Here is a 14,182-nt window from a genome sequence, read left to right as displayed (position 1 = left end):
TGGCAGTAGTACGTTTTGTAAGGGCATTCATCCAGAGGGCCTGCTGTGTTTGAGAGTCCTGTAGTACTGCCCCTTATTGAGATAGAAGACTTTAGGGAAGCAATTTGAGAAGTGAAAAACAGTACTGAGGACAGCTTTGGCAGTTATATTTGCATAGGATGAGGTTGAGATCAGCCCCTCTTTTCATGGGGCTCAGCATGGAGTAGGTTAAAGACAGATTCAGGGCTTATGGCTGTTAAAGGTGATGGATCTCTACCTTTTAAAATGCAAATTAATCTCAAATGTATTACAGCAAATCATTTCAATGATATTTTTTAGAGACAATCTCATAAATTCAAGCTTCATTTTTTTGCCATAAACACCAATCTAAAGCCAATGAATGCTGAGATGCAAGAAAACCTGATTTCACTTGCAACACCCAGATTACTGCTATGATGTGAAATTATCCTAATGAACTACTATGGGAACTAGTTGAATGTTTTATTTGGTGATGCTCACTGCAATAAACTTGTTGCATCAAAGAAACTTCTAGTTCAGTACAAAAAATAACTTGCAGGGCTCTTTCAGTTACAATTTCAATGTTTAAATAGGACTTTTTTTAAAGTAAAGCAGCTTTAAAACCTAAAAGGAATATATTGATTGCCAAGTTAAATTTGCATTAGGCAAGTTTGGGGAAAGGAAGGTAAGGGAGTAACTACAGCAGGTCAGTGTGTAGTGTGCTTTCCAAACAGACATAATGATTCAAAAAACAGGCTCATGCTACAGTTCTAAATTGAAAATTATCATTAGTAGGAATTTTTTGACAGAGAATTAATGATCAGATGTATTTACTGCCTCTTGTGGCTTCATTTATTACTGAGACAACTGTAGCTGTAGAGCTGGGTACCTGCAGTTGATAAAACCCCTGTCTTTGACACAGTTCTAGTAGTAAGCAACCTTCTTTGCTTTCATCCAGCTGGGCTGGCAGACTTTGGAAGGTGCTTTAGTAATTGATCTTTTTTGTAACTAGAAGACTCTGTACCTCATGTGTAGAAAGAGTTTGGGACACAAACATCTCTGTCAAAGTCTGTATTTATCAGTGGCAACTGCTTTCCTAGTACAAAATTACTCTATCATTTCCCAACAGGGAACTTGGCATACGTGCACAATATCGATATTAATGTGATAAAAATTCTCCACAATGCCAGAGAAAGTAACACAAAGTCAATGTTTAGGTATATGTGTTCCTATGGGAATTCTTCTACTGTAATGGAGTAAAAGTAGAATCAAAACCCTAAGTGATTGTATGCTTTTCATCTCTGAAGGATAATACAAGGTTTTTGTGGTAGGCAGCAGTAAGGACATAATACTTGTGCAGCATGCAGTTATTTGTGCAGTGTCTGAACTAACATCTTGCTTGTATGGTGCACGTTCAGCTCGCCGTCTGCAGCTCAGTCCATGGGAGAGCAGCATCGTTAGCAGGCTCCTGACGCCCACTCACTCATTCCTGGCCAGAAGTAAAAGCACTGCTGCATTGTCTGGAGATGCAGGTAAACTTCTAAAAACAGAGACTTCATGTCTCAACCACTTCTTTTTCCAGATTCCCTGTGGGATGTTGTAAAGCTGTTGCTCTAATCATGAGTGCATGGTCGCATCCTAAAATGAGCGGGAATGTCCATGATTACATTGCATGAAAGCTTGTTTGTGCACTTTGCAATTCCTCTTTCTCTCACCCACTCTTTCTTAATTTCTTTTGCCTCTTTATCAACACAATAAATGAATGCAACACATGCAAGACAGCAATGTCACACTGTACATGACTGTTTAAGGAAATGTCCCAATGTTGGAAAGAGCTGGTTCAGTACACCCACTGCTAAAGCTGTGTACTGCTTGCTGTGAAGAGTAGTGTCACTCTACCAGGACACTTCTCACGTGGAACAAGTTAGACTTGAAGAAAGGTAGGGCCTGGCTCCAGTGGATTTAAGACATGTGAAGCTAAATGTGCAGGTTTAGTGAGGTTGTAATAATTGTCAAGTCCTCTGCCAACCCCAGAGCAGCTCTCTAATGTACTTCTTGAAAGGAAAATTAACATGCAGAAAGGAAAAAATAGATCATAACTTAAAGCCCAGGGAAAACTGTATTCCAGTGACAACTAGGGCATACCTGTTTATCATGTATTTTAGGCAGGTGACATCTGCTTCTTTTACCATAGGATGTTTCGTGGTCATGCACTGGAGACTACCATCACAATAGTGTATGGCTGCGTATGCTAGATGTTTTAACTCTAGACAGGGCCTTTCTTTCTGAGGTGAACAAGACTTTCATTTTAATTAAAGGACACCGAAAGAGAGAAGGAGTAGAGTTCTGCTAAGATTACTTTTAAAGAAGCTTTCACTTAAGAACTCTTATAACTAATTAGGCTGCAGTAGACATCGACAAGGGTAGCAGGATATCGGAAGCTCTGCTCTTCAGTAGGGAATAATTGAGAAAGCAGTGTCTGAATTTTGAAAGTGCCTACTTTACTGGAGCAAGCATGAAGATTTTGTGTGTGTGACTGCTGTTATTTATACTGCACAATAAGCTAGTCTAAACTGAGTAGCCAGGAAGGGGTTGATCTCTTCTCTCAAGCAACCAGCACCAGAACAAGAGGACACAGTCTCAAGCTGCACCAGGGGAAGTTTAGGCTGGAGGTGAGGAGAAAGTTCTTCACTGAGAGAGTCATTTGTCATTGGAATGTGCTGCCCAGGGAGGTGGTGGAGTCACCATCCCTGGAGGTGTTCAAGAGGAGATTGGACGTGGCACTTGGTGCCATGGTCTAGTCATGAGGTCTGTGGTGACAGGTTGGACTCGATGATCCTTGAGGTCTCTTCCAACCTTATACTGTGATACTGTGAGTGGAATATTGAGAAAATTGCAAATAGCAGGAATGACTGACTTGTCAGTCATCAGCCCGAGCTAATTCTCTCCCTTGTGCTAACTGGAGCTGTACCACCGGGAAGAATAATCCATTTGCCAGTTGTTTTCAGGTATTATTCTCTAGGAGCAATAACTGCAGTTCCTTCATGCAGGACACTTCCTGGAGATTAATGATCAGGTGGTGGTAATGGCTGACAGCTGTGCTCTGAGCACTCAGCGCATCCCAGCCTGTCATTATTCCCCAGAAAATTACCCTACCCTTTGGCTGTAAGGATAAATTACAACACAAAAAACCCCAAATCAAATTAAATACTGATTCATGTCCTTACATTTTAAGTGAGCTATTAGAAACATCCAGCGTAAGAGTACATCTGGATCTTTTAAAAAATAACCCTCCAAAACCAAAATGGTTTTTAAATAACATCAAAAGCTCCTCTGAATAGATGTAATCCTGTATGTACAGGAGTCACTGGGAATGCTGCCTAAAGCTTTGTTTGGCAACATTGCAAATGAGAATGAACTGCTTGTCTTTTAATGCTTATACTGTCATCCTTGGTGGTACCCTCACATAACCAACTTCCAGCAAGAGAACTGATACTTTTAGAGCGAGAACAACACAACTTATAAGCTGTTTTAAACATATGTTTAAAACCTGCTGAGGGAAATGGAGTTGTTTAGCCTGGAAAAGAGGAGGCTCAGTTGCTCTTTACAACTACCTGAAGGGAGGTTGTAGCCAGGAGGGGGTTGGTCTCTTCTCCCAGGCAACCAGCACCAGAACAAGAGGACACAGTCTCAAGCTGCACCAAGCGAAGTTTAGGCTCAAGGTGATGTGAAAGTTCTTCACTGAGAGAGTCTTTAGGCATTAGAATGGGCTGCCCAGGGAGGTGGTAGAGTTGCCATCCCTGGAGGTGTTCAAGAGGGGATTGAACGTGGCACTTGGTGCCATGGTCCAGTAGTCATGAGGTGTTGGGTGACAGGTTGGACTTGATGATCTTTGAGGTCTTTTCCAACCTTGTTGATTCTATGATTCTATGTTGTGCCACTGTCTCCTATCTATTCTAGATACACTTAACAAAAAACCCACAGAAGCAAAAATCCCTGTTTTCTTGGGGTTTGAGTTTTATGATTTCTTTTAAAGTCCATCATCTTACAATACCTCAGTAAACATAAATCCCTATAAATGATAAAGCAAGCATGAGTGCTGTTGCTGTGACCCATGAGGCTCTCTTTATTCATAATGTTAATGTCTCAATGCAGGAATATTCTCAGTGTTAGTCCTGTTAAGTCTGTGAGCTCTTCCTGTAACAGCAGCTGTGCTGTTGTAGGACTGGAAGAATTAACTATACGTGGCACTGCATTCTTTCATACAGGCAAGAAATGTTGGGGGTTTTACCAAGGAGACTGAGGATGTAGTTCTCATTTACTTGAGAAAAAACCCCTCTGCAGTAATGATATAATTTTTCCCAGTCTTGGTTCTCAGTTAACCCAAGAGAAAGCACAGGAATACTTCGCTGGAAGAAGTTCCCCATGACACGTTTTGCAGTGTCAAAATTCTCTTTGAATATGTAATCAGAACACTGTTTATCTGCTAGCCTGCTGTTGGAGGAGCTCTTTCAGTAGCAGTCTTTGTCCTTGTGCAAACCAACAAAACCTGCTATCCTGGTTACTCAAAAATTGATTTCCAAGTTGATTTGTTGTTATTAGCTTGCTTTATGTAATGTGTGAAAAGTTTTCTGTTGAGTATGTGTTGAAGTCAGCTGCTATTTTAGCTTTAGCAAAACATTGTAAAACTTCTTGAGTGGGCTTTAGCTATTCCTAAAAGAGGGCTTTTTAAAAACACACTGCTTGCTAGAAACTGTAGGTAGCAATTTCATTGATTTCCTAGATCACACACACAGAGAATCACACACAGAATTAACCAGGTTGGAAAAGACATTCGAGATCATCAAGTCCAACCTGTCACCCAACACCATCTGATCAACTAAACCATGGCACCAAGTGCCCCAACCAGTCCTATTTATACACTTCCACAGTGACTCCACCACCACCCTGGACAGCCCATTCCAATGGCCAGTTACTCGTTCTGTGAAGAATTTCTTCCTAACATCCATTCTAACCTCCCCTGGTGCAGCTTGAGCACAGATTTCAAGGCATTGAGACAGTACTCATGGTGCAGAATAGGAAACTCCCATATTTTTTTCCCTGTGCACACATTTCTGCCTCCTTGGAAGCATTAGACCCTCAGTAACTACATACTCCATGATCCTGATACTGTTCTGAAGCTGTGGCGAGGTGAACCATAAAGACTTTAGATATATCTCCATTTAAATTACATTTTACAAAGCACAGACTAGTTTCTCCATTGTTTACATTGATGATTTTCCATTTAAAGAATACTTTCAGAGTAGAAGGCTTTATATCTGCTCTTCTGACAGTGGCATTCCTTTGCATTGAAGCTGCCATATTGTTAATGTGTTTTGATCTTTCTTTGTATCTCCTGAAATGTTCCTTCACTTCCAAGACCAATTAATAGGCATTCTGATTTTAGTTTGATCATTTTCTATTCTGAATGTAATTGAAACTCAGGTCAATGCATACACAAGCTAGCCAGTCAGATCAGCTATTGTGTCCACTGCTTTTTCACAGCCACCAGCTGTTTGAAAACTCAACAGAAAGACATTGTTACCTCCTGCTACCCAGCTGTGGCATGCTTCTTAACTTATTTAAAAGAAATTAGTAGTGTACAAATGAAAAAGTACATGAATGCCTATTGAAATTGCATCCCTGCTCTGTGTGTCCAAGCTAGTGTATCAAATGATGATTCTGACTTGATAATTAGCTATTCTTCTGTATATTAATACCTTCTTTCTTTTCTGTCTTTCTCGGTTATTTCTGTTCCTGCTGGCTTTCCTCTGTCAATTCTCCAATGCTGCTCTCTAACTGAAATGTGTAACTAACAAACCCAACAAACACCGTAGTTATCCCCATTTGTCCCCGTTCAGCATCTTGCAGCCCCCTCAGTCCTCTGTCCTACAAGACCATGAGCTGTAGGAATTCAGAGCGAGCAAAACTTTATGCCTCTACTGATGCTGTTGGACGTAGGAGAACAACGCATCTGGCGGGGGTAAGCATGCCGGTTGTACCTAAGCTAGCATTTCGTGCCTTCAGCTCCTGATTGCATTGCTTGTTAGGGCAGGAAGAGTTTTAAGGGTACTTGATAAGTCTGATTCTCCCCTTCCCACCCTCTCCAATGTCTTTTGTAGATCACTGCTTTTTAACTGCAGTATACTATGTACTGTGGTAACATGGGCTGATTATGCACTGAAGAATCAACGTGGACAAACACCCATGTTTGCAGAGTGGATACCTCATCCTCTCATGGGTCACTCACAGTGTGGATTCTTTTCTGTCTTGTAAGGCCCAAGCTGGTGATGCAGCTTTTCCCTCAGTGGGGAATCTGTTTTTCCCAGCAACCAGTAGAATTTCATATCCTCTGAGACCACTGTCACTTCAACTTTACTTACCTAGGAGACCAAGATAGTAAACTTTTTTGTCATTTAGAAGAAAGAGGGTGGTTTAGATGCATGGTTTGTAAATGAGGTTTGCCACAGGTCAGCTGTTCGTTCTGAATTATTTGGTAGCAGTACTGTGGCTGAGCTGAGCTTTTGGGAAAGATCAGAACAGTGTGATGCAGGTAAATTCATGTTGAGTCTGCTCCAAGCCAATGGCATGCAGTCAGCTCCAGTTCAGATATTGTTTGCTGAACGTGAGCAGTTACATTTTGTACCTACAGGGTGAGTTTGTTTAGAATGTGAGAAGAGTTAAGTCTGAGCTCATTGTTCCAAAAGCCTGTAGTTTTCCATCTATAGTTAAATAGAGGAAGTATACAGATGCCAAAATTCCAATATGTATCTTTAAACCAGTAGTTCTGTTGATAAAATACAGAGCTATAACAGAAATATTTAAAAAATATTAAAAAATCTGAGTTGAAAAAGAAATAAAGAGGAAATTGCTGCCATGAATAAGAATCAATGGCAAAAAAAAGGTATGTGCGGTGAAATCATAAAAAAAAAAAGGGATAATTGTTGTACTACATTTGAGGGCTTTGGGGGCACCTGTGATGTTCACATATAGGCATAGAAGCAAAAATCTTGTGCTCTGTGGGGACTGTGGCTAGGTGTGAGCCTGGGCAGGGGGCAGGTAATTTTTCCCTTTCTTCAGAAGAAATCCTGGGTTTATGGGGAGTATTGGAAGGTACTCTGTGGGAATCAGCAAGGATCAAACCTTAAAAGGCAATCTTTTGCATATGTAAAAATCAGCCTCTGCAAAGCCCATTGCATGTCTTAGGATAGTAGAGAACATGATGAAGAATTCTTCTAGTCAAATGCATATTTACTGACAAAGGTGGTGTCAGATTACAGGGTCTCTATTAATGAACTTGTTAAACAGGCTGTAGAAACTATTGACTCAGCACTGCTTTTTCCCAGCTCCCCGACCCCACATCCTTAACTGAGCTTGCTTTGCTTTCTTTAGCCATGTGAACTCTGGCTTGACTTTGTCTTTTTGTTTGATGAACTATAGACTGACAAAAAAGAAAAAGAGAGAGACCATTTGTCATCCAGCTTCTCAGCCAGCTTTAAAGGAGGTCATTTTTCTTCCAACCCCAAAGCTAGATCACCAGCTCCCTCTCCAGTTTGGTAAGACAAGTACATGCCTAGCTAGGGGTTGAGCTATAGGCAGCTCTGATTATTCTATTAATTAAATGTGAAACATTGCAAACTTATTTGGTCATTTAGGGGTTTTCTCTCTGCAACAAAGGAAAGACAGTCTTGCTTTTAGAAAAATATTGCTACTGCTTTGAGGAAGGAGAAGATAGCTGGTGGTGTTTTTTATCCTCTTGGCTGGGCTTAGTGCTCACACATCTGGAGAATTGTAAAGAGAAGTATTTTGCCTGAAAGCTAATCAGTTGCTCGAGCGGTCCTGCTTGATAGCAGGGAAAAAGAGAAGTTGTTTTATTTTTAGCTGCTATAGTTGTAGAAGTGATATGTAGGTGATGTCCAGCAGAGCATGTCTGTTAATGGTTGGCACTCTTTGGTTAACAGGCATGCATCAAAGTCTTTGCCTTTTTTGCCTGGCACACCCAAGCAGATAACTTCCCCACCTGGTTGCTCCAAAGTTTCCTCTACTCAGGCACGTCCTCCTTCTCCTGGCAACATCCGGCCAGTCAAAAAGGAGGTCAAACCAGAGACTGAGAAGAAAAGACCAGAAAAGGAAGTTGAAAAGGCCAGTGAGGAGAGGACAGAAGAGAGTAAAGGAGAATCTGCAAAGGAAAATCTCACTATCCAGGCAGAGCTCACTCAAGGTAAGGAGAGAACCTCCTTTAGATTAAGAAATGTCTGAGAATCTCTTCTATTCTTTCTTTGCAACAACATAGCTTTCAGTACTTTGCTATCAAGCATTAATCTAAATTCTTGAAAACACTCCTGCTCAGGTATGTCATGATGAGGAAAGTGTAAGCAGGTTGCAGCCCTCTTGCTTGTAACAGTTGAAACAACATGCAGGCCTACCTCACACAATGTGGATTCACATCCTTTTCTTTGTCCTTTTGGATGGGGATACCCAGGTACTATCACACAGGGCACAACCCTGCTAGAAAACTAGCGCTTTACCGTAACAGATGCATCTGTTGGCCATGGGCATGTAAAGAAGTGATGAGGTAATTGCCCTGTTAGCATGGGTTTTCACTGCTCTTCTGATAACCTTTTTGCCTGTTTCCTTTTTAGGAGAAAGCTTCCTTTTCAAAGGATTTCAGGGATTTGCAAAGATCTCTTTGCAAATGTTTACAAGTGAAACGTTGCAATGCTTGTTTGGGTTAGCTCTGGAGGAAGAGAGGCTCAGCTTCTTTGCAGAGTCAGCCAAAATTTGAGTGTGAAAGAAGGACACTTAGTATGGAAACAGGGTATGTGTGATAAAGATACTGAGAAGTGAAGTAGTTTGTATTCAGATCAAAGAAACCGGTGGAGAGAAGCAGAAGAGAAGGAGTGGTGAGTGGCACTTCAAACTGGGTGTCTTTCACCAAAGCTAGAGGAAGTGGTGGTTGAGACCAAGCATCTGCAACCTCAGTCTAAGCATTTCACATGTGAGATTAGGGGGCAGGCTTTGTACTGCAGATAAAGGCACAAACTCCCCAAACTTGCAAGAATTTAGAGAGAGGGGCAAGTGTAGCATTTGGGGCTAGAGGGACATTGATGCTTCTCCCAGGTCTGTGTTGCAGGCAAAATTAGCTGATTTCTTCAGTCCACTGCATTGGCCTTTATCACGTCTGGCTCAGCTACCTGCCAGCTGTTGTGGTTATAGGAGCCAGGTCAGCAGGTAGTGATCACTGATGGAGCCCTTTAAGGTGTTGCAGGCAGATCTCACATGACTTCACTAATACCAGTGAAGTTTTAAGTTGGGTGTGCCTGTGCAAGCTGTTGTCACATTTTTTCTGACAGCAGGGCAGGTGTGTATTAAACAAACCAGTTGTTATGCTGCCAGCTTCAGCACCTGAGGCAAGAAGTGATCCCCAAGTAGTATACAGCTGTTCTCCTTTGGAGAGTGACAGTCCTGCCTCTGTCAATATTAGTAAATTAAAAGGGGCTGAGGCACAGAGACTCTGTTATTACACTGTTTAACTATTAAAAAGGCTCTCCAGCATGTTTCTGATCCAGATTGTAATTATAGTCCTACATTTTCTTACCTTCTGTTTCCTGGACTACAAAGAGTATAGCTATAAAGGGGTTCTCAAGCTTTAAGGTGATCAGATTACTTAACCTCTTTATATCTGACCATCCCAGAACTTTCTGAGTTCCCAGCTAACATCTTGGAGGTTAGCCTAAGCCTGGACTGTTCCCTAGGGGTGGGCTGAATACCTGTTTGGTAATGTGAGAGAACAGTGCTCTGGCTGAGGCTAAACTGCCAACTCACCTCAGGGCTAGTGAACAGGCCCTGACACTCTTTAATTCACTGGTGTACAGGTATCACTTGAATCCAAGGTGAAAGCCCTGAAGGAGTTATAGAAAGACCTGCACAGGAGTGAGCACATGAGCATTCAGCAGAGAGCAAGGAGCTGAATTTGTGTTTGTATACATGACGAGGTATAGGAGAGGGGAATCAGGGAGGAAGCTGTTAATGGGGTGAGGAAAATGCTTTAACATCTAAAAGGGTGGTTAGAAATGTAGATTTAAAATCATCTCCTGGCAGTTCCTGATGACTGACTTTACATGTATCTCCCCAAGATCGGAATCTGATTCCATTGACAGATCCAAATATCTGCTGTCTGTACAAACAAGTTTTCCTTCCCATCTGTTTCAGCAGCTAGCCCATCCCTACCTCCTGCTCCACCAGTTCTTTCTCCACCACCAGTCCCCACAAAGACCTCTGCAGGTACAACTGACCCTGAAGAAGCAACAAGGCTGTTGTCTGAGAAGAGGCGCCTTGCCCGTGAGCAGCGGGAACGGGAGGAGCAAGAAAGGAGGGAGAGAGAGGAACTTGAAAGGTGATTCTAGACTTCTGCAGTGGAGAAAATATGTTTTTAGCAGCTTCCTAGCACCTTGGGTATATTCTGTTATATTGTGATGTATGAAGCACAATACTGGAATTCAGGAGCTGTGAGTTGCTCCCAAAGACTAATTCTACCCTTGAGGTATTTCATAGGCACAATGTACACATAAGCAGATCTGTAAGGTTGAAACTTATCCCACGTAGTCCTTTAAAATAGGACAGGAGGAGAGAACAGATCCTTGTTGCAGTGGTTCATTGTTTCCTCAGAGATTAACAAAACTATACTTTGAAGCTAGAGATCACTGCACAGCTGTTTTCAAGCTCTGTGACTGCCACAATGTCTCTTACTTTGAATTGTAAGACCTCTACCATGGATAGTATTTAGGTGTCAGCAGCTGTGACTTAAACCTCTTTTGTCTTCTCATTCAAAATCAAGACTCCCAGCAGTCTTGGAGGGTGATTGGTACTGTGTCTCATTTACTACTAGCAACTGAATAGCCATCTGAATACTTTTTACTGTGGCTATAACACTAATTGAGCACCCTTTTAAAGGACTGACATGCCTCTGGAACTTGAGTTCTTTAACAACACTGCTTAATATAGGAACAAGGCAAGGCCAGTTAAAATAGCTTCACTCACAGCATTGTCACAGTATCACAGTATCACTAAGGTTGGAAGAGACCTCGAGGATCATCGAGTCCAACCTGTCACCACAGACCTCATAACTAGACCATGGCACCAAGTGCCACGTCCAATCTCCTCTTGAACACCTTTAGGGATGATGACTCCACCACTTCCCTGGGCAGCACATTCTAATGAGGAACGACTCACTCGGTGAAGAACTTTCTCCTCACCTCAAGCCTAAACTTCCCCTGGCACAGCTTGAGACTCTGTCCCCTTGTTCTGGTGCTGGTTGCCTGGGAGAAGAGACCAACCCCTTCCTGGCTACAACCACCTTTCAGGTAGTTGTAGAGGGCAATGAGGTCACCCCTAAGCCTCCTCTTCTCCAGGCTAAACAATCCCAGCTCCCTCAGCCTCTCCTCATAGGGCTTGTGCTCAAGGCCTCTCACCAGCCTCGTTGCCCTTCTCTGGACACGTTCAAGTGTCTCTAAAAAAGAATTGTCCCTCTAAAAAAGAATTTTAAAGAAAAAAGCCATAGTGACATAAGAGTAGCATCGTGATTAAGTACTAAGACAGTAAAGGGAGTTTCCAGTCTCTGTGCAGTGCCTTCATAAATAGACCTGAAAGGAGTTGTGGCCTGTCAGATAAAGCTGTGTTCAGTGAGCTAAAGAAGTTGTGAAGAGATTCAGATGTGTCTTACATTGCTGAGATACCAAATAGAAGCTGAATTGCAGTATTGCTAAAAGGAGTGCAGGTATGGAAATGATCCTGACTTTATAATTAAGACTATATAATTAAGATATGGCAAATATTGTTCTCAATAAAAATATTAATAACTTTTTCTTAATATGGAAAGCTGCCATAACTTTCAAATAGGTTTGCTGTACAGTTAGAATGTCTATTTACAGTGGGAATGTACAACGTTTAGGCAATATAACTATGTTAACAATTTTATGCAAACCAGGAAGAATAACAGAGCGATGGAATCCCCAGGACAAATATGGTGCTTGACCACACGGGGGAGACTCGACAAGAACCGTTAAGCCAAAGAGGCAATGAGTTAATTACTCACACCCGGTTCCACCCAAGCAGGGAGTGCTGCTGCTGTGTCTTAGCCGTTGAGGCTTTGGGGTGTTCTCATGTGGCGCTGGCACAGCTGGTTCTGGCAGGGACGCCAGGCAGTCCCAGGGCTGGTCTGGCTTCAGCAGGACATGGACTGTTTACGATGCTATTGCTGTGACAGGCTCTTGGCTTTCCTGGGTAAACTGAGGCACGGCAAAATTCTAGTTGCAAGGGGAACCAAGGCTTGGCTCTGGCTCCTAAGGCCTGTGGCTTCTCTAGCTTGCAGTGAGTAGGCTGGTGGCTTTTATGCCAGGCTCTGAACCAGGCAACTCAAGGTAGGGCAACTTGAGGCAAGGCTTCAAGCAAGGCAAAGGTGACTAGAAATCAGTCTGTTTATATATCTTGCCCAAGATTCAATGGGCCAACAGGGCAACTGAAGCCAGCAAACAGTTACCCAATAAAACGGGATTCTGCCAAGCTGTGGCCATAGTAGGCAGAATCATAGGCCTGGTCAGGGAGAAGCAGTGGCCAGTACACATGCTCTTACTCCAGATATGCATGGTCCTGTCCCTTTGTTCCTTTTCCTGTGTTACCCTGACTCTCTGCAGGAAGCAGGAGGGAGAGTGGGACCATGTCTAGACACATCGGGCCTGTCTGGGTTTGTGCTGGGCCCATTTGGCCCTACCATGACAAGCAGAACGCAATGAAAGCATCATCCTGAACTATCCAAAGTGAATCCATGTCTTTAACATTGAGTTTTATATTTTTTGAGATAGTAGGACTATCACCTGTATAGAACAGCTCCCATATGAAAATCTACTAAATAGATGATGATTCTTAAACTAGGAAGACCATCTGTCCTCTAATTCTGAGTGGGGATTTGATAAGCTACAAAGTCCTAAATAATTGTATTAATATCAAAGACGAAGGGGAAAAGTTATTCACACCCATAACACAAGGACAGAGGAAGCATTAGGTGAGGTTAGGTGGTAACATTCAAATATCAAGATAAGTTTGGTTCCAACAATGTAGACTATTTCAAAATATGACAAAGTGAAATTGCAGAAAGTGCTTTGCAAGATGTGTCAAAGTCATTGGTACTGTTTCTGAGTCAGAGGCATGCAAGACATATTGGTGAAACCAGGCACAAGCTGGAGAGGCATTGCTGTTGTCTTGCAAAGTTTTTTATATTCCATAAATCTGCTTTGGCCCCTGCTGGAAGCAGAACAGATAATTTATGAACGAGACAGCAGTGCAGCCTCTATCCAGCTGCTCTGCAGTGCGGGTGTCTTGGATCAGGAGCCTGGTGGTTTGGTTTGTATGTTGTTCCCTTTCTTTTTTTTTCCCTTACTTTTCTTATGCTTGTTTCACGAATGCAGGCAAAAGAAGGAGGAGCTATCACAGAGGATAGCTGAAGAAAGAGCAAGGCGAGAAGAGGAGGAAGCTCGCAGGCAGGAAGCAGAACAGAAAAGAAAGGATGCGGAGGAGGAGCGGGAAAAGGAAGAGCGTCTGCGCCGACAGGCAGAAGAGAGAGAACAGAAGGAGAAAGAAGAGATGGAGCGCATTCAAAAACAGGTGTGCTCCCCTCTTGCAATTCCCATGCCAGTCTGGATGGCAGTGCAGTCAGGCTGAGAGGGACCTGGGGGTGCTGGTTGACGGTAGACTGAACATGAGCCTGCAGTGTGCCCAGGCAGCTAAGAGGGCCAATGGCATCCTGGCCTGCATCAGGAGCAGTGTGGCCAGCAGGAGCAGGGAGGTCATTGTGCCCCTGTACACTGCACTGGTTAGGCCGCACCTCGAGTACTGTGTCCAGTTCTGGGCCCCTCAGTTTAGGAAGGAGGTTGACTTGCTGGAATGAGTCCAGAGAAGGGCAACAAAGTTGGTGAGGGGTTTGGAACATAAGCCCTACAAGGAGAGGCTGAGGGAGCTGGGGTTGCTTAGTCTGGAGAGGAGGAGACTCAGGGGTGACCTTATTACTCTCTACAACTACCTGAAGGGAGGTTGTAGACAGACGGATGTTGGTCTCTTCTCCCAGGCGGCCAGCACCAGAACAAGAGGACAC

At 42.9% G+C, this 14,182-nt stretch overlaps 1 protein-coding gene across 8 annotated transcripts in view; it reads left to right on the top strand.

Annotated features, from left to right (window-relative positions):
- The window catches only part of MAP7 (microtubule associated protein 7), a 138,073-nt gene that overhangs the window by 104,863 nt on the left and 19,028 nt on the right, over positions 1-14,182 (top strand). For 5 of the 8 annotated variants that reach the window (XM_054162633.1, XM_054162630.1, XM_054162636.1 and 2 more), the window contains 6 exons: positions 1,416-1,529; positions 5,874-6,019; positions 7,477-7,592; positions 7,998-8,257; positions 10,249-10,432; positions 13,500-13,695. In XM_054162633.1, the coding sequence (XP_054018608.1) occupies positions 1,416-1,529; positions 5,874-6,019; positions 7,477-7,592; positions 7,998-8,257; positions 10,249-10,432; positions 13,500-13,695 (1,016 nt within the window). The remainder of the gene's footprint in view (positions 1-1,415; positions 1,530-5,873; positions 6,020-7,476; positions 7,593-7,997; positions 8,258-10,248; positions 10,433-13,499; positions 13,696-14,182) is intronic. The other 3 variants (XM_054162632.1, XM_009911389.2, XM_054162631.1) reach the window with 2 other exon arrangements.

Source organism: Dryobates pubescens, chromosome 6, assembly GCF_014839835.1.
Source record: "Dryobates pubescens isolate bDryPub1 chromosome 6, bDryPub1.pri, whole genome shotgun sequence".
NCBI lineage: Eukaryota > Metazoa > Chordata > Aves > Piciformes > Picidae > Dryobates > Dryobates pubescens.
This window is presented reverse-complemented; position numbering and strand designations above follow the sequence as displayed.